General features: G+C 42.6%; 1 protein-coding gene across 8 annotated transcripts in view; it reads right to left on the reverse strand.

Moving 5' to 3' along the window:
- The window catches only part of LOC110526723 (aryl-hydrocarbon receptor nuclear translocator 2), a 123,191-nt gene that overhangs the window by 93,785 nt on the left and 3,385 nt on the right, over positions 1 to 26,021 (reverse strand). Inside the window, exons 3-7 of one of the 8 annotated variants that reach the window (XM_090239154.1) lie at positions 16,634 to 16,681; positions 14,989 to 15,039; positions 10,516 to 10,717; positions 10,196 to 10,228; positions 9,411 to 9,624 (exon numbers count right to left, since the gene is read on the reverse strand). In XM_090239154.1, coding sequence (XP_090095280.1) covers positions 9,411 to 9,624; positions 10,196 to 10,228; positions 10,516 to 10,717; positions 14,989 to 15,039; positions 16,634 to 16,681 — 548 coding nt within the window. Of the gene's footprint in view, positions 1 to 9,410; positions 9,625 to 10,195; positions 10,229 to 10,515; positions 10,730 to 14,988; positions 15,040 to 16,633; positions 16,682 to 26,021 lie in introns of all 8 variants that reach the window. The other 7 variants (XM_090239153.1, XM_090239156.1, XM_090239155.1 and 4 more) reach the window with 7 other exon arrangements.

Genomic DNA, 26,021 nt, shown 5'->3' on the forward strand with positions numbered 1-26,021 from the left:
TGTGTGGTGATATGTGTGTGTGTGTGTGTGTGTGTGTGGTGATATGTGTGTGTGCGCCAACTACCGTCCAGTTTAAAAACCATGTGTTTCTATGTGTAGTGGCTAGGGGTTGTTTAAGGTCTAGGTGCGCCACACACAAACACGTATGTACACACATACAGAAGGAATGTGCGGTATGTGCTGTCAAACCATGTGTGTCTATGGAGTGTGACACTCAGAGATAAGATAAAGCAGTGACAGGCCACTGAAGTCCTTAACAGCTGCCATGTCAGATATAAAGTAAGTCGGAAAGATAATGGACCTATATACAGTATATTTAAATAATATTATCTTCGCGAACTAACAATCAACAAAATAAAAACTAGATTCAAATAGTTTGTCTAATTTCAGTTTGTGACAAAACAATCAAGTATAGTGTAGAGAATCATTGTACAATCTAAACCTCTGAAATATATTTTCTATAACAAAAAAATATTGTATTTTCAGCTGTTTAAAGCTGCTGTACAAAACCAAACGCTAAAGATGCAAAAACAAAACTTTAGAACTGCAAGCATAGAAATAGTGGACATAGAACAGGTCTACTGCTTCTTAGACTTTAAATGAGATCTATAACTCAGATTTCTATGTGAATTTGGTCAGGTCGCCCAAAAAGTTAACATATTGCAGCTTTAATGTCAAGGAATGACGAGCACAGAATTGTTGAAGATATACCTGATCACGTCCTAATATGGAGAACAACTATTGTTACGGGAAATCAAACTGCATGCCTAGGTCGCGTTACCACTGGTTTAAATCAAGAGACATGCAATGTCGTAAGTATGGACCCTGGGAGTTTAGACCAAGACCCACCAACTACATAGAGTTAAGTTGCTGCCAACTGCTAAACAGTAGCTTCCCATGCAAAGTGGAAGTACAATCATCATTTACAGAGAAGGGAGGTTTAGAAGTTTGTTATACACGTAATATTTAATCATGGTTCTGAAAGAGTAGAGCCAGCTGTCTTGACTTGGTTGGTTTCACACACAAACATGCATGTATTTGACATAGATTCACAAAATATGCACACACCTACACACCCAGGGTTTCCATTAGTTGGTAATATGAAAAGCAAATAAATAAAACTGGCGCCGGCCAATAAACAGGAATAAAAAAAAAGACAAAGCAAAAATAATGGTTCTTTGCCTATTCATTAATGGAAATACCAGTTGACGGAAATACATTTGATCTATAAGTGTTTATTATTGGGGGGGGGTAGAAAAACTTTAAAAATGTAGATAGATTGTAGCTTCCATACATGTAATTGTCTGCATCGTTTCCAATCCCCCATATATTTTTTTGTATATATATAGATTTTATTATAAGCCACACACACAGTACCAGTCAAAAGTTTGGACACACCTATTCATTCAAGGGGTTTTCTTTACTTTTTTCTACATTGTAGAATAATAGCGAAGACATCAAAACTATGAAATAACACATGGAATCATGCAGTAACCAAAAATATATTTTATATTTTGTGATTCTTCAAAGTAGCCACCCTTTGCCTTGATGACAGCTTTGCACACTCTTGGCATTCTCTCAACCAGCTTCACCTGGAATGCTTTTCAAACAGTCTTGAAGGAGTTCCCACGTGCTGAGCACTTCTTGGCTGCTTTTCCTTCACTCTGCGGTCCAACTCATCCCAAACCATCTCAATTGGGTTGAGGTCAGGTGATTGTGGAAGCCTGGTCATCTGATGCAGCACTCCATCACTCTCCTTCGTGGTAAATTAGCCCTTAGCCCGATTTCCAGCGGTCTAATGTCCATTGCTCGTGTTTCTTGGACCAAGCAAGTCTCTTCTTATTATTTGTGTCCTTTAGTAGTGGTTTCAACCATGAAGGCCTGATTCACGCAGTCTCCTCTGAACAGTTGATGTTGAGATGTTTCTGTTACTTGAACTCTGTGAAGCATTTATTTGAGCTGCAATCTAAGATGCAGTTAACTCTAATGAACTTATCCTCTGCAGCAGAGGTAACTGTGGGCCTTCCTTTCCTTTGGCGGTCCTCAGTTTCATCATAGTGCTTGATGGTTTTTGCGACTGCACTTGAAGAAACTTTGAAAGTTCTTGGGATTTTACAGATTGACTGACCTTCATGTCTTCAAGTAATGATGGACTGTTTCTCTTTGCTTATTTGCTTATTTGACTAAATAGGGCTCTCTTCTGTATACCGCCCCCACCATGTCACAACACAACTGATTGGCTCGAAAGCATTGAGGAAAGAAATTCCACAAATGAACTTTTAACAGGGCACACCTGTTAATTGAAATGCATTCCAGGTGACTACCTCGTGAAGCTGGTTGAGAGAATGCCAAGCTGTCAATAAGGCAAAGGGTGGCAACTTTGAAGAATCAATGGCACGTTGTGTTAGCTAATCCAAGTTTATCATTTTAAAAGGCTAATTGATCATTAGAAAACCCTTTTGCAATTATGTTAGCAGAGCTGAAAACTGTTGTTCTGATTAAAGAAGCAATAAAACTGGCCTTCTTTAGACTAGTTGAGTATCTGGAGCATCAGCATTTGTGGGTTCGATTACAGGCTCAAAATGGCCAGAAACAAATAACTTTCTTCTTAAATGAAGGCTATTCCATGAAATTGAAGATCTTGTACAACACTGTGTACTACTCCCTTCACAGAAGAGCGCAAACTGACTCTAACCAGAATAGAAAGAGGAGTGGGAAGCTCCGGTGCACAACTGAGCAAGAGGACAAGTACATTAGAGTGTCTAGCTGAGAAACAGACGCCTCACAAGTTCTCAACTGGCAGCTTCATTAAATAGTACCCACAAAACACCAGTCTCAACGTCAACAGTGAAGAGGCGACTCCGGGATGCTGGCTTTCTAGGCAGAGTTGCAAAGAAAAAGCCAATAAAACAAACACAAAGATTAAGATGGCCAAAAGAACACAGACACTGGACAAAGGAACTTTGTCTATGTCCCGTGCCACATTTTTCAAACAGAAACCCTGACACACACACACACACACACACACACACACACACACACACACACAAAAGTAGAGTGAAAACAAATACTTCAGAGTCAGTGTGCATTATCCTGAAAGGACCCAGAGGCTGAGGCTACATGTAGTTTCATTATCCAGACAGGACACAGAGGCTGAGGCTACATGTAGTTTCATTATCCAGACAGGACACAGAGGCTGAGGCTACATGTAGTTTCATTATCCAGACAGGACCCAGAGACTACACGTAGACAACTATCCCTCCTCTATCCCTCCGTTCATCCACTATCCCTCCCTTCATCCTCTATCCCTTCATCCATCTCTATCCCTCCCTTCATCCTCTATCCCTTCATCCATCTCTATCCATCCCTTCATCCGCTATTCATCCCTTCATCCGCTATCCTCCCTCTATCCATCCCTTCATCCCTCTCTATCCAGCCCTTCATCCACTATCCATCCCTTCATCCCTCTATCCATCCCTTCATCCCTCTATCCATCCCTTCATCCCTCTATCCATCCCTTCATCCCTCTATCCATCCCTTCATCCTCTATCCATTCCGTCATCCATCCCTTCATCCTCTATCCATCCCTTCATCCTCTATCCATCCCGTCATCCATCCCTTCATCCTCTATCCATCCCTTCATCCTCTATCCATCCCATCATCCATCCCTTCATCCTCTATCCATCCCTTCATCCTCTATCCATCCCTTCATCCTCTATCCATCCCTTCATCCTCTATCCATCCCTTCATCCGCTATCCATCCCTTCATCCTCTATCCATCCCTTCATCCTCTATCCATCCCGTCATCCATCCCTTCATCCTCTATCCATCCCTTCATCCTCTATCCATCCCTTCATCCTCTATCCATCCTGTCATCCATCCCTTCATCCTCTAGCCATCCCGTCATCCTCTATCCATCCCTTCATCCTCTATCCATCCCTTCATCCTCTATCCATCCCTTCATCCTCTATCCATCCCTCTACATCTGTCCATCCTTTCATCTTTATACGATGGATGAGAATCCATCTCTCCCCATCTCTTTCTGACAGACTAAACTCAGAGTGAAGCCATGTGAAGTGAATCCAACTGTATACCTACCACTCCACCCCCCTTTCCATCCCACCCTCACACCGACAGACGGAATGGAGGTTGAAGCATTTCATCTCTCACTTTGCCAGCGGGTCCTCATTCACTTTCGGGCCTGGTCCAATCCCTATTCATATAATATGCATGCTCGTCCAATCAGTAACCTCGGCATGCAAACAGCTCATTAGTCATGCGAGGGTGTGGGAGGAGTAACCGGGCTCACTCAATCACAGTGAAACATGAGGCTAATCACAGGCTGATCAGGGGCTGATGCAGGCTAAATATTTTATCTGGAGCTGTTTTCCACTCCAGGACAAATGATCAGGCTACACTGAGAAGACACCAGCTAGGAGATGAAATCAGTTAAACGTTCCCATTTCAGGGGAGTATATTCTACCCCTGTGCAGCAATCAGTGTTAATCTGAGACGTGTGGTTTGGGAGGCGACGGGAACATCCGTGTCTGTCAGAGCGGAGGAGAAATGTCAGCAGTTTTACATGGGGCGGCTCAGAACAGATGAGGGGGAACTCGGAGAGCCTGCATCCCAAATGGCATCCTATTCCCTATATAGTGCACTAGCTTTGACCAGGGCCCATAGGACTTGTGTCAAAAGTAGTGCACTTCATAGGGAAAAGAGTACCATTTGGGAAATCATGTTCAATTGAATTTCACATTACTCTCACTCAGTCTCACTCCCACTCCAAAACCAAAGTTTACGGAACATTATTAGAGATGAGTACATGTCCCACCCACGCCTTCTGTTGCAAATATGACTACTTTACTTCTGAAAACCACTTATAACCCTGGATAACCCCTAACAGTCCTATCAACGACCATAACCATGTACTGACATGTATTACATATGCTAACACATCACATTGTACACAATGATAGATACATTAGATTTTTTTTGTTGTACATTTTTTGGGGTGGCCAAAATGTACCATTGGTCCTTATGGGAGAAATAAGGAGTTATTGACCTGAATTGACCTCCTCAACAACCTTCTCTTCCCATCACTATGACTCCCATCACTAAGTTGCCGACAGCAACAACTGCTCCATCACTAAGCTGCCGACAGCAACAACTGCTCCATCACTAAGCTGCCGACAGCAACAACTGCTCCATCACTAAGCTGCCGACAGCAACAACTGCTCCATCACTAAGCTGCCGACAGCAACAACTGCTCCATCACTAAGCTCCCGACAGCAACAACTGCTCCATCACTAAGCTGCCGACAGCAACAACTGCTCCATCACTAAGCTGCCGACAGCAACAACTGCTCCATCACTAAGCTGCAGACAGCAACAACTGCTCCATCACTAAGCTGCCGACAGCAACAACTGCTCCATCACTAAGCTGCCGACAGCAACAACTGCTCCATCACTAAGCTGCCGACAGAAACAACTGCTCCATCACTAAGCTGCCGACAGCAACAACTGCTCCATCACTAAGCTGCTGACAGCAACAACTGCTCCATCACTAAGCTGCCGACAGCAACAACTGTTCCATCACTAAGCTGCCGACAGCAACAACTGCTCCATCACTAAGCTGCAGACAGCAACAACTGCTCCATCACTAAGCTGCAGACAGCAACAACTACTCCATCACTAAGCTGCAGACAGCAACAACTGCTCCATCACTAAGCTGCCGACAGCAACAACTGCTCCATCACTAAGCTGCAGACAGCAACAACTGCTCCATCACTAAGCTGCCGACAGCAACAACTGCTCCATCACTAAGCTGCCGACAGCAACAACTGCTCCATCACTAAGCTGCCGACAGCAACAACTGCTCCATCACTAAGCTCCCGACAGCAACAACTGCTCCATCACTAAGCTGCCGACAGCAACAACTGCTCCATCACTAAGCTGCCGACAGCAACAACTGCTCCATCACTAAGCTGCAGACAGCAACAACTGCTCCATCACTAAGCTGCCGACAGCAACAACTGCTCCATCACTAAGCTGCCGACAGCAACAACTGCTCCATCACTAAGCTGCCGACAGCAACAACTGCTCCATCACTAAGCTGCCGACAGCAACAACTGCTCCATCACTAAGCTGCCGACAGCAACAACTGCTCCATCACTAAGCTGCCGACAGCAACAACTGCTCCATCACTAAGCTGCTGACAGCAACAACTGCTCCATCACTAAGCTGCCGACAGCAACAACTGCTCCATCACTAAGCTGCCGACAGCAACAACTGCTCCATCACTAAGCTGCCAACAGCAACAACTGCTCCAAACAAAGCAACAGTAGACTGAACTGATCTGTCTGGTCTCTCTCTGTCAGCGAGCTGGCAAACACACTTGATTCTAATCATGCACATACAGGCAGGCAGGCTAACGCTAACACACACACACACATTTACATCAACTACAAAACAGGGGGAGAAAGAAGGCCAGACAGAAGAAAACATAGTTAGTTTAGTTACACTTGGTTTCACAATGAGCCAAGGCTCTAATGCTCTGACTGACTTCAAAGGGCACGTGTGTGTAAGTGTGTGTATCAAAGTGTGAGTCTCTAAGCGTGTGCGTCCTCAATGTTCTCCAGAGGGAGAGAAGATTGTGTGATGCTTGTGTGTTGTGGACCGTTAGATTCAGAAGAGGGGCTGTAGAGTCTATGTGAGGACAGATTGATGGTGGTATTCACATGGCTACAGTGCCCTCTAGTGGACAGTGTATCCCTCCTAGTCAGATACAATACAGTGTCCTACACCTTTCTTCCAGGCAGGGAAACAGTCATTCTTGTTAGTCATCCTAACCAGAGAGGTCTTAACTATCTTAACTATTGATGAAACAGTTTAGAGTAGAATTCCATAGCTAAAGTACGGCTTACTGAGCTATATTCAAAGAGGTTGGGTTTAATGCGGAAGACATATTTCAGTTGAATGCATTCAGTTGTGGAACTGACTAGGTATCCCCCTTTCCCTTTATAGGATGCAAAAGAATCTGTCACGGACTTCTGGGAATGAGAATAAGAGTGAGGACCATGGGAGCCGTCAAGAGAGTTGGGAATAGAGCAGGATGGGACTGTCACTATCTGTCAGAGAGTTGGGTATAGAACAGGATGGGACTGTCACTATCTGTCAGAGAGTTGGGTATAGAACAGGATGGGACTGTCACTATCTGTCAGAGAGTTGGGTATAGAACAGGATGTGACCATCACTATGTCAGAGAGTTGGGTATAGAACAGGATGGGACCATCACTATGTCAGAGAGTTGGGTATAGAACAGGATGGGACCGTCACTATGTCAGAGAGTTGGGTATAGAACAGGATGGGACCATCACTATCTAAATGTTTTTCTCTCCAGTTGTGTCTGTTTAGCACGGTTTCCTCCCAGTTGTGTCTGTTTAGCACAGTTTCCTCCCAGCTGTGTCTGTTGTGCATGGTTTCCTCCCAGTTGTGTCTGTTGAGCATGGTTTCCTCCCAGTTGTGTCTGTTGAGCACGGTTTCCTCCCAGTTGTGTCTGTTTAGCACAGTTTCCTCCCAGTTGTGTCTGTTTAGCACAGTTTCCTCCCAGTCGTGTCTGTTGAGCACGGTTTCCTCCCAGTTGTGTCTGTTTAGCACAGTTTCCTCCCAGTTGTTGAAGGTGATGTGGAATTTCTTAAGGTTTGTTTTTATGTTGTATTTGTAGCATTTATTTTGCCCGCCAGGGGCTCACTAACATTCCTTCAACTGGGAGTGCATCGGCGTGTGTTGGGCATCCGTGCATGGAATTCCATCAGAGTTGTAGTGCTGCATTATACACGGAGCGTACTAAACATTAGGAACACCTGCTCTTTCCATGACATACACTGACTAGGTGAAACCAGGTGAAAGCTATGATCCCACTTGTTAAATCCACTTCAAATCAGTGTAGATGGAGGGGAGGAGACAGTTTAAAGAAGGATTTTTAAGCCTTGAGACAATTGAGATGGATTGTTTACGTGTGCCATTCAGAGGGTGAAGACAAAACATTCACTAGGGAATATCAATATGTATAGCAGTATTCCTGAACAGTACTTGCGAACCAACATAGCTTTCACTAGGGAATATCAATGTGTATAGCAGTAGTCCTGAACAGTACTGCGAACCAACATAGCTTTCACTAGAGAATGTCAATGTGTATAGCAGTATTCCTGAACAGTACTGCAAACCAACATAGCTTTCACTAGGGAATATCAATGTGTATAGCAGTAGTCCTGAACAGTACTGCGAACCAACATAGCTTTCACTAGAGAATGTCAATGTGTATAGCAGTATTCCTGAACAGTACTGCGAACCAACATAGCTTTCACTAGGGAATATCAATGTGTATAGCAGTATTCCTGAACAATACTGCGGACCAACATAGCTTTCACTAGGGAATATCAATGTGTATAGCAGTAGTCCTGAACAGTACTGCGAACCAACATAGCTTTCACTAGAGAATGTCAATGTGTATAGCAGTATTCCTGAACAGTACTGCGAACCAACATAGCTTTCACTAGGGAATATCAATGTGTATAGCAGTATTCCTGAACAATACTGCGGACCAACATAGCTTTCACTAGGGAATATCAATGTGTATAGCAGTATTCCTGAACAGTACTGCAAACCAACATAGCTTTCACTAGGGAATATCAATGTGTATAGCAGTATTCCTGAACAGTACTGCGAACCAACATAGCTTTCACTAGGGAATATCAATGTGTATAGCAGTATTCCTGAACAATACTGCGGACCAACATAGCTTTCACTAGGGAATATCAATGTGTATAGCAGTATTCCTGAACAGTACTGCAAACCAACATAGCTTTCACTAGGGAATATCAATGTGTATAGCAGTATTCCTGAACAGTACTGCGAACCAACATAGCTTTCACTAGGGAATATCAATGTGTATAGCAGTATTCCTGAACAGTACTGTGAACCAACATAGCTTTCACTAGAGAATATCAATGTGTATAGCAGTATTCCTGAACAGTACTGCGAACCAACATAGCTTTCACTAGAGAATATCAATGTATATAGCAGTATTCCTGAACAGTACTGCGAACCAACATAGCTTTCACTAGGGAATATCAATGTGTATAGCAGTATTCCTGAACAGTACTGCGAACCAACATAGCTTTCACTAGGGAATATCAATGTGTATAGCAGTATTCCTGAACAGTACTGCGAACCAACATAGCTTTCACTAGAGAATATCAATGTGTATAGCAGTATTCTTGAACAGTACTGCGAACCAACCAAGCTTTCACTAGGGAATATCAATGTGTATAGCAGTATTCCTGAACAGTACTGCGAACCAACCAAGCTTTCACTAGAGAATATCAATGTATATAGCAGTATTCCTACCTGTCATGGAATTCTCTGAGGTGCTGAGCTGTTCCCGCAACTTGTCCACGTCGTCAGGATGCACCTGTTCATACAGCGTGCTGCCAAACCACTCCGACTGCGGGTGGTTGAGCACCGGCGTCACCGAGTCAGACACGTAGATCACGCGGCCCGTCTCCGCGGCGACCACAAACAGGAAGCCGTCGGCCGCCTCCAGGATGAGGTGCTTCAACTCCTATTAGACGAGAGGAGAAAAGAGAAACAGAACACACACACGTGTGTGACGGCAGAGCAGACACACGTCACAGTAAAGATGAGGGATATGCAGTATTGATTGACATACCATTGGTGAAAATCCGGGACAAACAGACACACACGCCAAGGGCAGAGGCAGGGGACATGACAGACAGCCTGCAAAAGCTTTATTTATTTCAAATTGATAAGATCAATATGCTGACAGGAAATTGTGTCAGCGGATATCATTTGTAGAGCTGCACAGATGTGCAGACCCAACGTACAGAACCCAAATGCAGAGTCAAAGAGAATAGAACAAAACCAGTTCATAGACTCACCTTTTCAGTTTGGCTTTGTACTAGTTTATTTATGTACTTTTTTTTCCATCTCTAATTCCTATGTGTTTGTATTCATTTTGATCATATTATGCTGCTTTTATTGCCTTGTATGTTACTTTGTATTTTTATTGTTTACTTTTTAATGACTATTATTACTATTTTATTATGTACAGCACCTTGAGTTGCGGTCTCTGTATGAAATGTGCTATACAAATAAAGTTGTTTTATTATTACCTGTTTGCTGAGGAGGAGGGTTTGTAGACCCTGCTAAATTACTCACACAGACACACACACACACGCAAAACGCACACACACACAGATACGCGCACATCAGCCCCCATGACCAACCCACCCACAAAACACACACACATTGGTCGTGTTCCAGGCCGACTACATTGCAGTCATTGCATGGCCTCAACCAAATGGTCGTGTGCCATTTCATCGACAGCGCAGTTGGGTTATCAGATTGCGATATCATACGATGCAGTTAGCTGGTAGTTGTCTGCAATGTAGTCAGCCTGGAACGCGGCCATCGTCACCCCCACCTATAATACCTGTTCGGTCAGGAAGGAGGGCTTGTACGCCCCGTCAGTGGACGTGTTCCCGGTCCCTCTCATGGACTTCATGTGGGACACGGCCATGCGGAGGATAGTCAGTTTGTCTGGCTTGCGGGCCAGAGCGCTGCAGGTGGGCACCATGTCCGACAGCTCCGTGATGTACTGGGTCATCTTGTTACGGCGACGCCGCTCTATCTCGCTGTGGTTCTCTCTGGAACAGAGAGGAGGATTTAGACACATAGGGGGAGGCGTCGCTGGTGGTCAGGAGGGGGGGGGGGTGGTGGTGGTCGTCACTGGTTGGCCACGGTGAACAGGATATAAATGTAAACATAATTTCTTATCTTAAAATTCACAAATCAGTGAAAAAGTATGGGACAGACAGAAGGGGTCTTTGAGGCTGTACTGTGGGCCGATTTGGTGTGTGTTTGTGCATTTGTTTTAGCATTGATGTGTATGCACCATAACCCTAAACCCAATTCTGATTTCATGATAATGCAGTTTTTTTCCTAACATGAGCATCCAGTGACAACCATCTGCATTTACCAGTGTTTCCCCTAGCGGTGCTTAGGCAGGACGGGCTGCCTACAAAATCATTTGCCTCCATTGGTTTGAATTGGAACTTTCGGTGTTAAAAGCTTAGTTTTAGTTACAGTAAGGTAAACTCTAGTGAACCGACGTCAAACTTGGTTGTTCAACACCTACCTATGGCTGGATACACACTTTTACTTAAACTGAATTCATTGCCAGCCATTCTTGGAGATAGGAGTACGTGCACGTACTCTAAGAACCATAATACTCTGTACTAGAGAAGACTAAAGGGAAGTTAGGAGAAGAGAAGTTATTCAGTTGCTTTTCAGCGTTTGAGTTTGTCTTCTGAGGACATAAAGAACATACAGGGATTAAAGAACACAGCAGACCAGAACACAATCTCTGAGCTACGGATGGACAGGTCCTCAAATTCTATGTTCATTTATTTGATCATGAACGTCATGTGTGAATAACATACATTGCCTTCAGAAAGTATTCACACCCCTTGACTTTTACAACATTACGTTGTTACAAAGTGGGATTCAAATGAATTTAATTGTAATGTTTTTCAAAGATCTAGACAAAATACTTGGTAAGGTCAAAAATGTGTCAAATAAAACACTAATATACTTAGATAAGTATTCAACCCAATGAGTCAATACATGTTACACTCACCCCTTGCAGCGATTACAGCTGTGAGTCTTTCTGGATAAACCTCTCAGAGCTTTCTACACCTGGATTGTGAAACATTTGCCCAAGTTCTTCAAGCTCTGTCAAATTGGTTGTTGATCATTGCTAGACAACCATGACAAGACCTAGACAACCAGGTCTTGTCATAGATTTTCAAGCAGATTTAAGTGAAAACTAACTCAGCCACTCAGGAACATTCACTGTCTTCTTGGTAAGCAACTCCATTGTAGATGTGGCCTTGTGTTTTAGGTTATTGTCCTTCTGAAAGTTGAATTCCTCTCCCAGTGTCTGTTGGAAAGGAGACTTAACTAGGTTTTCCTCTAGGATTTTGGCTGTGCTTAGCTCCATTCAGTTTATTTTTTTATCCTGAAAAATTCCATAGTCCTTAAAAATTACAAGCATACCCATAACATGATGCAGCCACCACTATGCTTGAAAACATGTTGTGGTACTCAGTAATGTGTTGTATTGGATTTGCCCCAAAGTGACACTTTGTATGCAGGACACAAAGTGAATTGCTTTGCTGAAAACAGGATGCATGTTTTTGAATATTTGCATTCTGTACAGGCTTCCTTCTTTTCACTCTGTCAGTTAGGTTAGTATTGTGGAGTAACTGCAATGTTGTTGATCCATCCTCAGTTTTAAACAAACTGTTTTAAAGTCACCATTGGCTTCATGGTGAAATCCCTGAGCGGTTTCCTTCCTCTCTGGCAACTGAGTTAGGAAGGACGCCTGTGTCTTTGTAGTGACTGGGTGTATTGATATACCATCTAAAGTGTAATGAATAACTCCACCAAGCCCAAAGGAATTTTCAATATCTACTTTATTTTTTACCCATATACCAATAGATGCCCTTCTTTGCTAGGCATTGGAAAACCTTTGTGGTCTTGTGGTTGAATCTTATTTGAAATTCATATCTCGACTGAGGGACCTTACAGAAAATTGTATTTTCACCTCCGGATGAAAAGCGTGCCCAAAATAAACTGCCTGCTACTCAGGCCCAGAAGCTAGGATATGCATATAATTAGTAGATTTGGATAGAAAACACTCCAAAGTTTCTAGAACTGTTAAAATAATGCCTGTGAGTATAACATAACTGAAATGGCAGGTGAAAACTTGAGGAAACTCTATCCAGGAAGTGCCCTTATTTTAAATGGCTGTTTTTCCAATGAAAGCCTATCCACCTTTTAAAGGGATAGGACCCAGATTCCGTTCCCTATGGCTTCCACTAGTACTCTAGTACGGTCTTTAGACATTGTTTCAGGCTTTTATTCTGAAAAATTAGAGAGAATGACAACTTTGAGTTCGTGGATAGTGGGATGTCCCCAGAGCGGTTTCCTGCGCGCGACCGAGAGCGCACCTTTCTTGTTCTTCTTTTATATTGATGACGCTATTTTCCGGTTGAAATATTATCGATTATTTAGGCTAAAAACAACCTGAGGATTAATTATAAACATCGTTTGACATGTTTCTACGAACTTTACAGATACTATTTGGAATTTTCAACTGCCTCTTGTGACCGGATTTGAGCCGTTGGATTACAGAACAAAACGCACCCAAAAAATTTAGGTTTTTGGATATAAAGAGGGATTTTATCGAACAAAACAAACATTTATTGTGTAACTGGGAGTCTTGTGAGTGCAACCATACAAAGATCATCAAAGGTAAGTGATTCATTTTATTGCTATTTCTAACTTTTGTGACTAATCTACTTGTCTGGTTACTGTATGTAATGTTTTGTGTGCTGAGTGCTGTCCTTAGATAATCGCATGGTTTGCTTTCACTGTAAAGCCTTTTTGAAATATGACACGGCGGCTGGATTAACAACAAGTTAAGCTTTATTTTGATGTATTACAATTGTGATTTCATGAAAGTTAAATATATAGTAATTATAGTAATTTAAACTTGGTGCTCTGCAATTTCACTGGATGTTGGCCAGGTGGGACGCTACTGTCCCACACCCCCTAGAGAAGTTAAACACTATTATTGCAGACAGAGTGAGTCCATACAACTTGTGACAAATGTTTCCTCCTGAATTTACTTAGGCTTGCATAACAAAGGGCTTGAATACTTCTTGACTCAAGACATTTCAGATTTTCATTTGTAATTAATTTGTAAACACTTCGACATTATGAGGTATTGTGTGTAGGACAGTGACAAAAACATCTAAATTGAATCAATTTAAATTCAGGCTGTAACACAACAAAATATGGAAAAAGTCCAGGGGTGTGAATACTTTCTGAAGGCACTGTATTTCTAATGTCCCAAATAGGTGAGGTTTCCATACAAGCCCTTTTTGAGTCAGCACTAACTGAATAGGGTGAGGTTTCCATACAAGCCCTTTTTGAGTCAGCACTAACTGAATAGGGAGCCATTTGGGACACAACCGTTATTTCCATAGCAGGTCTGGTGGCATAAATACATTATGAAGATGAATGATGAATAAAACATCAGATGAATAAATTGACAATTTTGAAAAGTAGGTTTGTATTCAGAGTTACTAATATAAACTAGGGGAGCTTTGATTGATTTTTGAATTTACTTGAAGTCCCTGGGCATTTAGGCTTTCCATCTGAAATCCCTGGGAATTTAGGCTTTCCATCTGAAATCCCTGGGAATTTAGGCTTTCCATTTGAAATCCCTGGGAATTTAGGCTTTCCATCTGAAATCCCTGGGAATTTAGGCTTTCCATCTGAAATCCCTGGGCATTTAGGCTTTCCATCTGAAATCCATGGGAATTTAGGCTTTCCATTTGAAATCCCTGGGCATTTAGGCTTTCCATCTGAAATCCCTGGGCATTTAGGCTTTCCATCTGAAATCCCTGAGAATTTAGGCTTTCCATCTGACATCCCTGGGCATTTAGGCTTTCCATCTGAAATCCCTGGGAATTTAGGCTTTCCATCTGAAATCCCTGGGCATTTAGGCTTTCCATCTGAAATCCCTGGGCATTTAGGCTTTCCATCTGAAATCCCTGGGAATTTAGGCTTTTCATTTAAAGTCCCTGGGCATTCAGGCTTTCCTTTTGACCGTATTCTATCCAAGTCTCCACATCTCTGTGGGTCAAGTTCACTCAGCGCTTGGCTGCACTGTTTGAAATTAAGTTTACACCTGATATTTCCATGTTTTATTCACTGGTGAAAAGAGCAGGTGTAACCTGACACCGCTGTAAACGTTAGGTAAGTGTTTTAGTCAAGCCCTGGGAGGTGGGGTGAGTCAGTGAAATCCTATGGAGCTCTAGCAGGCCAGGCCTACCTGGCATATCTCTCCTTATCATCACCAGGTATCTGATCATCATCATCATACCTAGAGAGAGGAGCAGAGAAGAAACACAGCATGTAACACCTGGGACACCACTCGCTGAGACGCAAACACCTGAACACAGTAGCATGACCACGGTAGCCTGAACACGGTAGCTTGACCACACCCTAACACAGTAGCATGACCACGGTAGCCTGAACACAGTAGCCTGACCACACCCTAACACAGTAGAATGATAACCATAGTCTAAACACGGTAGACTGACCACACTAGCACAGTAGCCTGAACACAGTATCCTGAGAACAGTAGCCTGACACAGTAGACTGATAACCATTGTCTAAACACAGTAGCCTGACCACAGTAGCCTGAGAACAGTGGCCTGACACACTAGACTGATAACCGTAGCCTGAACACGGTAGCCTGACCACACCCTAACACAGTACCCTGATCACAGTACCCTGATCACAGTAGCCTTAGCACAGTAGCCTTAGCACAGTAGCCTTAGCACAGTAGCCTTAGCACAGTAGCCTGCTAACCGTAGTCTAAACACGGTAGCCTGACCACACTAACATGGTAGCCTGAACACGGTAGCCTGACACACCCTAACAGAGTAGTAGCCTGATAACCATAGCCTGAACACAGTAGCCAGAACACACCCTGAACACGGTAGCCTGAACACACCCTAACACAGTAACCTGAACACGGTAGCCTGAATATGGGATAACACATGTACAATTAGAATGATACACATGCTATTTATGGGCTTTAAAAAGTGTTAGATATTTTGATGAGAGCAACATGCACAGGACAGGTAATGGGTGTAACAGCAGAAAATGGGCATGCGTTGTATTAAGTGGCTGTAAAAGTGCTAACTATTCCCTATGTAGTGCACAACTTTTGACCAGAGCCCTATGGGATCGGTACTCTCGAGTGGACTAGACAGGGAGAGAACTTGAAAAATAGGACTTCCTGTGGCCTGGTGAGGTATGGAGTAACAAGAGACTTTCAGAAGGTGTGTGAGAACACTTTTTATAATAAACTGTGGCATGCTGGATGTCTGCAACAAAGCCCACTATTTATAAATGTGGTATTTTTGGTCAAAAGGCTCTGGTTGTTTGGTAGGCTCTTCTCATCAATTTTAAAATGAGAGAGTTAGCAATGTGGTAAAGGTAGTAGTGTGTTTCTCATTATATACAACATGCTGTTGTAGTTTATCTTCTCCCCAGCAGAGGGCATTGTCTCCACTCCACTAACAGACCACTGCTGCCAGAGAACTCTGGATAAATCTGATAAACACAGAACAGAGGAAAAACCACACGTTGGAGAAAAACAACACGTGAGAGAATGCCTGTGGGTGGAACGACAGCTGAAGCTGCTTTTGAGGAACAAAAAACGTTTAACAGATCAAAAATGTTAAAACGCTTGAAAATATGAAACAATGGGTTTGGTAAATGTGATTGAATGTCCATAGCAATAAGATGACAACAAGGAATGATTGTACAAAATATGGAATTCTGTATATTAACCACTCATAGCAACAACTTCAAGTCTAGAACTTGACTGATTCTCATAGAAAGAGTAATTTGTTATAACAATGTGTGATACTTATTACATGGAAATATCAGTGGGCCATTCTCACCTTGAAAATTTACTTGGTCCTTCCCCATCCTCGTCATCAAAGTCCATCCTGCAATCAAAGACCAAAACAGTTACTCATCTAGTCTAGGGTGTGTGTGTGTGTGTGCAAACTGTCCATATGTGTGTGTTGCCATTGTTTTATGGCTGTATGCTTATATTTTTAGTTCCTCCTGAACAATGAGAATGCTTATTTCCTCCCCTGTTCCCCCTGAACAATGAGAATGCTTATTTCCTCCCCTGTTCCTCCTGAACAATGAGAATGCTTATTTCCTCCCCTGTTCCTCCTGAACAATGAGAATGCTTATTTCCTCCCCTGTTCCTCCTGAACAATGAGAATGCTTATTTCCTCCCTTGTTCCTCCTGAACAATGAGAATGCCTATTTCCTCCCCTGTTCCTCCTGAACAATGAGAATGTGTATTTCCTCCCTGTTCCTCCTGAACAATGAGAATGCTCATTTCCTCCCATGTTCCTAATGAATGATTAGAATGCTTATTTCCTCCCTGTTCCCCCTGAACAATGAGAATGCTTATTTCCTCCCCTGTTCCTCCTGAACAATGAGAATGCTAATTTCCTCCCATGTTCCTCCTGAACAATGAGAATGCTTATTTCCTCCCCTGTTCCTCCTGAACAATGAGAATGCTTATTTCCTCCCTGTTCCTCCTGAACAATGAGAATGCTTATTTCCTCCCTGTTCCTCCTGAACAATGAGAATGCTTATTTCCTCCCTGTTCCTCCTGAACAATGAGAATGCTTATTTCCTCCCTGTTCCTCCTGAACAATGAGAATGCTTATTTCCTCCCTGTTCCTCCTGAACAATGAGAATGCTTATTTCCTCCCTGTTCCTCTTGAACAATGAGAATGCTTATTTTCTTCCCTGTTCCTCCTGAACAATGAGAATGCTTATTTCCTCCCTGTTCCTCTTGAACAATGAGAATGCTTATTTCCTCCCTGTTCCCCCTGAACAATGAGAATGCTTATTTCCTCCCCTGTTCCTCCTGAACAATGAGAATGCTTATTTCCTCCCTGTTCCCCCTGAACAATGAGAATGCTTATTTCCTCCCCTGTTCCTCCTGAACAATGAGAATGCTTATTTCCTCCCTGTTCCTCCTGAACAATGAGAATGCTTATTTCCTCCCCTGTTCCTCCTGAACAATGAGAATGCTTATTTCCTCCTCAGTTCCTCCTGAACAACGAGAATGCTTATTTCCTCCCCTGTTCCTCCTGAACAATGAGAATGCTTATTTCCTCCCTGTTCCTCCTGAACAATGAGAATGCTTATTTCCTCCCTGTTCCTCCTGAACAATGAGAATGCTTATTTCCTCCCTGTTCCTCCTGAACAATGAGAATGCTTATTTCCTCCCTGTTCCTCCTGAACAATGAGAATGCTTATTTCCTCCCTGTTCCTCTTGAACAATGAGAATGCTTATTTTCTTCCCTGTTCCTCCTGAACAATGAGAATGCTTATTTCCTCCCTGTTCCTCTTGAACAATGAGAATGCTTATTTCCTCCCTGTTCCCCCTGAACAATGAGAATGCTTATTTCCTCCCCTGTTCCTCCTGAACAATGAGAATGCTTATTTCCTCCCTGTTCCCCCTGAACAATGAGAATGCTTATTTCCTCTCCTGTTCCTCCTGAACAATGAGAATGCTTATTTCCTCCCTGTTCCTCCTGAACAATGAGAATGCTTATTTCCTCCCCTGTTCCTCCTGAACAATGAGAATGCTTATTTCCTCCTCAGTTCCTCCTGAACAATGAGAATGCTTATTTCCTCCCCTGTTCCTCCTGAACAATGAGAATGCTTATTTCCTCCCTGTTCCTCCTGAACAATGAGAATGCTTATTTCCTCCCTGTTCCTCCTGAACAATGAGAATGCTTATTTCCTCCCTGTTCCTCCTGAACAATGAGAATGCTTATTTCCTCCCCTGTTCCTCCTGAACAATGAGAATGCTTATTTCCTCCCTGTTCCCCCTGAACAATGAGAATGCTTATTTCCTCCCTGTTCCTCCTGAACAATGAGAATGCTTATTTCCTCCCTGTTCCTCTTGAACAATGAGAATGCTTATTTCCTCCCTGTTCCCCCTGAACAATGAGAATGCTTATTTCCTCCCCTGTTCCTCCTGAACAATGAGAATGCTTATTTCCTCCCTGTTCCCCCTGAACAATGAGAATGCTTATTTCCTCCCCTGTTCCTCCTGAACAATGAGAATGCTTATTTCCTCCCTGTTCCTCCTGAACAATGAGAATGCTTATTTCCTCCCCTGTTCCTCCTGAACAATGAGAATGCTTATTTCCTCCTCAGTTCCTCCTGAACAATGAGAATGCTTATTTCCTCCCCTGTTCCTCCTGAACAATGAGAATGCTTATTTCCTCCCTGTTCCTCCTGAACAATGAGAATGCTTATTTCCTCCCTGTTCCTCCTGAACAATGAGAATGCTTATTTCCTCCCTGTTCCTCCTGAACAATGAGAATGCTTATTTCCTCCCCTGTTCCTCCTGAACAATGAGAATGCTTATTTCCTCCCTGTTCCCCCTGAACAATGAGAATGCTTATTTCCTCCCTGTTCCTCCTGAACAATGAGAATGCTTATTTCCTCCCTGTTCCTCTTGAACAATGAGAATGCTTATTTCCTCCCTGTTCCCCCTGAACAATGAGAATGCTTATTTCCTCCCCTGTTCCTCCTGAACAATGAGAATGCTTATTTCCTCCCTGTTCCCCCTGAACAATGAGAATGCTTATTTCCTCCCCTGTTCCTCCTGAACAATGAGAATGCTTATTTCCTCCCTGTTCCTCCTGAACAATGAGAATGCTTATTTCCTCCCCTGTTCCTCCTGAACAATGAGAATGCTTATTTCCTCCTCAGTTCCTCCTGAACAATGAGAATGCTTATTTCCTCCCCTGTTCCTCCTGAACAATGAGAATGCTTATTTCCTCCCTGTTCCTCCTGAACAATGAGAATGCTCATTTCCTCCCTGTTCCTCCTGAACAATGAGAATGCTTATTTCCTCCCTGTTCCTCCTGAACAATGAGAATGCTTATTTCCTCCCTGTTCCTCCTGAACAATGAGAATGCTTATTTCCTCCCTGTTCCTCCTGAACAATGAGAATGATTATTTCCTCCCCTGTTCCTCCTGAACATTGAGAATGCTTATTTCCTCCCTGTTCCTCTTGAACAATGAGAATGCTTATTTCCTCCCCTGTTCAAGGACCTGGTGCAACAACAACAGAAATTGTGAAATGCATAGTCACTGCCAAACAGATAAATGAATCAATTTCCTCTGCGTCCCTTGACACTAAGACCGAGTCTCAAATGGCATACTTTGCCCCTACAGTGCACCACTTTTGGACTAGGGCCAATGGGCCCTGCAGTCTACATGTTATGATGAAAACACCACAACTCAACTTCACTGAGACATTTGATTAAAGAGTATCAGAAAGAGCATTAAAAACCTTAAGTTACGGCCACATTTCTGGAGGAGTCTTTTCTTATGCAGCATTTGAGTACATTTCAAGGTTGCTTATCACACAACATGTGTGTCAAGAAACAACGGATCATGAGAAGAAATCATACCTTTAAAGCCTTACTGTTTTAGTCAAGTGAGTCAACACAGTGAACGGACAAACACCTCAGAATGACAAACTGTTCCAGAGGTGTTATGTCTATTTTTACACGTTGCCTTTGTAATGTAAAGCAATTTGCGTTGTTTGCCTTTCACATGACCAGCACTATAGAAATAAAACCTATTGTTATTATTCAAAAAGTACCATCAAGTAGGTATTGCTCAGAGCATAGAGGAAACGTGGGTAGTGCAAACCGCTGATCCCGCCTCTGTAGTTGAAAGGTTGCCATGCCACTAGTGATGACTCGTCCAGAGTGGCGTTTTTCAATCTCATCTCACACCGGTGTGTCTAACAGACTACTGAATTGACCTGTGATGTCTTGATTAGAGGTCGACCGATTAATCAGAATGGCCGATTAATTAGGGACGATTTCAAGTTTTCATAACAATCGGAAATCGGTATTTTTGGGTGCCGATTTTTAAAAACATTTTATTTGTATTTTTATACCTTTATTTAACTAGGCAAGTCAGTTAAGAACACATTCTTATTTTCAATGACGGCCTAGGAACTTCCTCATTCAGGGGCAGAACGACAGATTTTCACCTTGTCAGCTTGGGGGAACCAATCTTGCAACCTTACAGTTAACTAGTCCAACGCACTAACCACCTGCCTCTCATTGCACTCCACGAGGAGCCTGCCTGTTACGCGAATGCAGTAGAAGCCAAGGTAATTTGCTAGCTAGCATTAATTGTATCTTATAAAAAACAATCAATCATAATCACTACACACTACACATGGTTGATGATATTACTAGTTTATCTAGCGTGTCCTGCGTTGCATATAATCGATGCAACGCTGGGGGATGATTTAACAAAAGCACATTTGCGAAAAAAGCACAATCGTTGGACGACTGAACCTAACCATAAACACCAATGCCTTTCTTAAAATCAATACACAGAAGTATATATTTTAAAACCTGCATATTTAGCTAAAAGAAATCCAGGTTAGCAGGCAATATTAACCAGGTGAAATTGTGTCATTTCTCTTGCGTTCATTGCACGCAGAGTCAGGGTATACCTGCCAGAGGCAGCCTGGCTCATTGCGAACTAATTTGCCATAATTTTACAGAATTATGACATAACATTGAAGGTTGTGCAATGTAACAATAATATTTAGACTTAGGGATGCCACCAGTTAGATAAAATACCGAACGGTTCCGTATTTCACTGAAAGAATAAATGTTTTGTTTTCGAAATGATAGTTTCCGGATTCGACCACATTAATGACCAAAGGCTCGTATTTCTGTGTGTTAATATGTTATAATTAAGTCTATGATTTGATAGAGCAGTCTGACTGAGCGGTGGTAGGCAGCAGCAGGCTCGTAAGCATTCATTCAAACAGCACTTTTGTGCGTTTTTGCAGCAGCTCTTTGCAAGCACAACGCTGTTTATGACTTCAAGCCTATCAGCCTAATGGCTGGTGTAACCGATGTGAAATGGCTAGCTAGTTAGCTGGGTGTGCGCTAATACTGTTTCAAACGTCACTCGCTCTGAGACTTGGAGTAGCTATTCCTCTTGCTCTGCAAGGGCTGCGGCATTTGTGGAGTGATGGGTAACGCTGCTTCGAGGGTGGCTGTTGTCGATGTGTTCCTGGTTCGAGCCCAGGTAGGGGCGAGGAGCGGGACGGAAGCTATACTGTTACACTGGCAATACTATAGTGCCTATAAGAACATCCAATAGTCAAAGGTATATGAAATACAAATGGTATAGAGAGAAATAGTCCTATAAATACTATATTAACTACAACCTAAAACTTCTTACCTTGGAATATTGAAGTCTCATGTTAAAAGTAACCACCAGCTTTCATATGTTCTCATGTTCTGAGAAAGGAACTGAAACGTTAGCTTTCTTACATGGCACATATTGCACTTTTACTTCTCCAACACTTTGTTTTTGCATTATTTAAACCAAATTGAACATGTTTCATTATTTATTTGAGGCTAAATTGATGTTTATTGATGTATTATATTAAGTTAAAATAAGTGTTCATTCAGTATTGTTGTAATTGTCATTATTACAAATACATTTTAAAAATATGGCCGATTAATCGGTATCGGATTTTTTTGGTCTTGATACAACGATCTGTTGATAACAGATAAGCTTTGTTGTGTGTGTGTGTGTGTGTCAAAGCAATGTACACCAGTACATTTCACTTAATCTGATGACTGATTAGCTAGAGCATATATGACTGAGATTGTAAATGATTCTTAGGCTTGACTGAATTCAGCCTCCGGTCGAGTTCGCACCTGATGACGGACCAAGATAGAGTTAAACAGAGGGCCAGTTACTGTTATAACTGAGGTATAAAGGAACACAGTCACTGAGTAGTGTCATGAGGTGAGTGCTGAGTAACTACATCCTTCACCTTAATGCTATAGTCTGTGATAATAATCTTCTCTGCCACTCATTCTTCTGATAATAGTAGAAGTGACTGATGAGTATTTGTCTGTCTCTGTATTCCTAAGTGGGGCGGCAGGGTAGCCTAGTGGTTAGAGAGTTGGACTAGGAACCGGAAGGTTGTAAAGTTGCAAGGTTGCAAGTTCAAACCCCCGAGCTGACAAGATCTGTCGTTCTGCCCCTGAACAGGCAGTTAACCCACTGTTCCTAGGCCGTCATTGAAAATAAGAATTTGTTCTTAACTGACTTGCCTGGTTAAATGCCTGTTTTTTTTTTTTTAAGTATCACTCTGTCTGCCTCTCTGTATTCCTAAGTATCACTGTCTGCTTGTCTATCTGTCTCTCTGCATTCCTAAGTATCACTCTGTCTGCTTGTCTGTCTCTCTGTATTCCTAAGTATCACTCTGTCTGCTTGTCTTCTGCTCTGTATTCCCAAGTATCACTCTGTCTGCCTCTGTATTCCTAAGTATCACTCTGTCTGCTTGTCTGTCTCTGTATTCCTAAGTATCACTCTGTCTGCTTGTCTGTCTCTCTCTATTCCTAAGTATCACTCTGTCTGCTTGTCTATCTCTCTGTATTCCTAATTATCACTCTGTCTGCTTGTCTATCTCTCTGTATTCCTAAGTATCACTCTGTCTGCTTGTCTGTCTCTGTATTCCTAAGTATCACTCTGTCTGCTTGTCTGTCTCTCTCTATTCCTAAGTATCACTCTGTCTGCTTGTCTATCTCTCTGTATTCCTAATTATCACTCTGTCTGCTTGTCTATCTCTCTGTATTCCTAAGTATCACTCTGTCTGCTTGTCTGTCTGTCTCTGTCTGTCACATGCAGTCCCTCAATAGTGTGGCTTTCCCCATTCAATGGTTCTTTCTCAACTCTTTCCTCGATTCCCCGCGTCCTCTCTCCTTGCCTCCTTCTCAAAACGCATTGGAGGAGAGAAGGTCTCAGGGGAGGGACCTCAAATCTCCTCCAGTTATAGGGAGGTGAGTAACCAAGGAAATCAGGAAATAGAAAACAACTACACAGACTAACATGTCACAGCGTAGTATGCATGGTTATGTCTGATAGGAGGGCTGTAATGCATAGGAGGGCTGTAATGCATGCTTATGTCTGATTGGAGAGGTAATGTTGTACGCATGGTTATGTCTGATAGGAGAGGTAACGCAGTATGCACTGTTATGCCTGATACAAGAGGTAATGCACTATGCATGGTTATGTCTGCTAGTAGAGCTAATGTACTATGCACGGTTATTTCTGATAGTAGAGGTAATGCAGTATGCACGGTTATGTCTGATAGTAGAGGTAATGCAGTATGCACGGTCAAGTCTGATACGAGAGGTAATGCAGTATGCACGGTTATGCCTGATACGAGAGGTAATGAAGTATGCAGTTATGCCTGATACGAGAGGTAATGCAATATGCACGGTTATGTCTGATAGTAGAAGTAATGCAGTATGCATGGTTGTGTGATAGTAGAGGCAATGCACTATGCATGGTTATGTCTGATAGTAGAGGTAATGCAGTATGCATGGTTATGTCTGATAGTAGAAGTAATGCAATATGCATGGCTATGTCTGATAGTAGAGGTAATGCAGTATGCATGGTTATGCGTGATAGTAGAGGTAATACAGTATACATACAGCATGCTTCCACAGAGCACAAGCATCAAGCCTATCTCAGTGAAAATTGAGGATCATTACTCTGTGTCAGTATGTGTTGCTGACCGTCTTAGTCAGGCTCCTACTGGAAATTACATGTCTCCAGTTTTTCTATCCACAGACATTCATGTAAGGAGTAAATAAAAGATGCCCTAGACGGGTCCCTGTTGTCTTCCGTGTCATGTCGAGTTGCCATATTGCCTGGATGGCTTTGGCTTTTATTTATTCATGTTGGTGTAGGCTAGATGTATAATGGATACAGTGCATTCGGAAAGTATTCAAACCCCTTGACTTTTACACATTTTGTTACGGCCTTACTCTAAAATAGAAAACAGAAATACCTTATACATAAGCATTCAGACCCTTTGCTAGAAGTCATAAAATTGAGCTCAGGCACATGTTTTCCATTGATCATCTTTGAGATGTTTCTACAACTTGATTGGTAAATTCAATTGATTGGACATGATTTGGAAAGGCCAGACCTGTCTATATAAGTTCCCACAGTTGACAGTGCATGTCAGAGAAGAAACTAAGCCATGAGGTCGAAGGAATTGCCCGTAGAGCTTCGAGACAGGATTGTGTGGGGGGCACCGATCTGGGGAAGGGTACAAAATAATTCTGCAGCATTGAAGGGCCCCAAGAACACAGTGGCCTCCATCTTTCTTAAATGGAAGACGTTTAGAACCAAAAAGACTCTTCCTAGAGCTGGCCGCCCTGCTAAATTGAACAACCGGGGGAGAAGGGCCTTGGTCAGGGAGGTGACCAAGAACCCTCTGTGGAGATGGCAGAACCTTCCAGAAGGACAACCATCTCTGCATCTTCTACCAATCAGGCCTTTATGGTAGAATGGCCAGACGGTAGCCACTCCTCAGTAAAAGGCACCGGATAGCCTGCTTGGAGTTTGCCGAAAGGCACCTAAAGACTGAAATCATGAGAAACAAGATTGAACTCTTTGGCCTTAAATGTCACGTCTAGAGGAAACGACCCTAAGATCACAGCCAAGACAACGCAGGAGTGGCTTCGGGACAAGTCTCTGAATGTCCTTGAGTGGCCCAGCCAGAGCCCGGACTTGAACCTGATCTAACATCTCTGGAAAGACCAGAAAATATCTGTGCAGCGACGCTCCCCATCCAACCTGTTTCTGCTTTGTCATTATGGGGTATTGTGTGTAGATTGATGGGGGGGGAAAACACAATTTAATCAATTTTAGAATAAGGCTGTAATGTAACAACATGTGGAAAAGGTAAAGGGGTCTGAATACTTTCCGAATGCTCTGTATGTTGTTGTATAGGCAGAATACCAGGGCATGGGGTAAATATGTCCCGATTTCACCCCGGGGGTTAACGTACCGTGGAATAGTCTCGAAATCTTCTGTTCCCTCTGTCTTCGACCTGAGAGTGTTTTTTTAATCATACATGCAGCTAGCTATATGAGATTACTGTTTGCTTTTTTCGGTGGCACTATGTCAAACTATCATACATTGTATATCTCTGGCGTGTTACTCTGTCCTGCTAATAAAGCTCGTTTGAAATTCAACATTGGAATATTGGCCTGTGTGCTTGCTCTGTGTTTTTGTTATCCATGCCTGAAGTTCTGCTCATTGGAATAATGAAGCAATTCTATTGATATTTGGTCCTGGGATAAACCTGGAATACTCTTGATATACTGGTGTAATACTCCTGGAACACCAGTGGAATAGCCTTGTGGGCAAAATGCAGAT

The sequence above is a fragment of the Oncorhynchus mykiss genome, chromosome 6 (genome assembly GCF_057628025.1).
Source record: "Oncorhynchus mykiss isolate SJ-2025 chromosome 6, ASM5762802v1, whole genome shotgun sequence".
NCBI classification, from domain to species: Eukaryota; Metazoa; Chordata; class Actinopteri; order Salmoniformes; family Salmonidae; genus Oncorhynchus; species Oncorhynchus mykiss.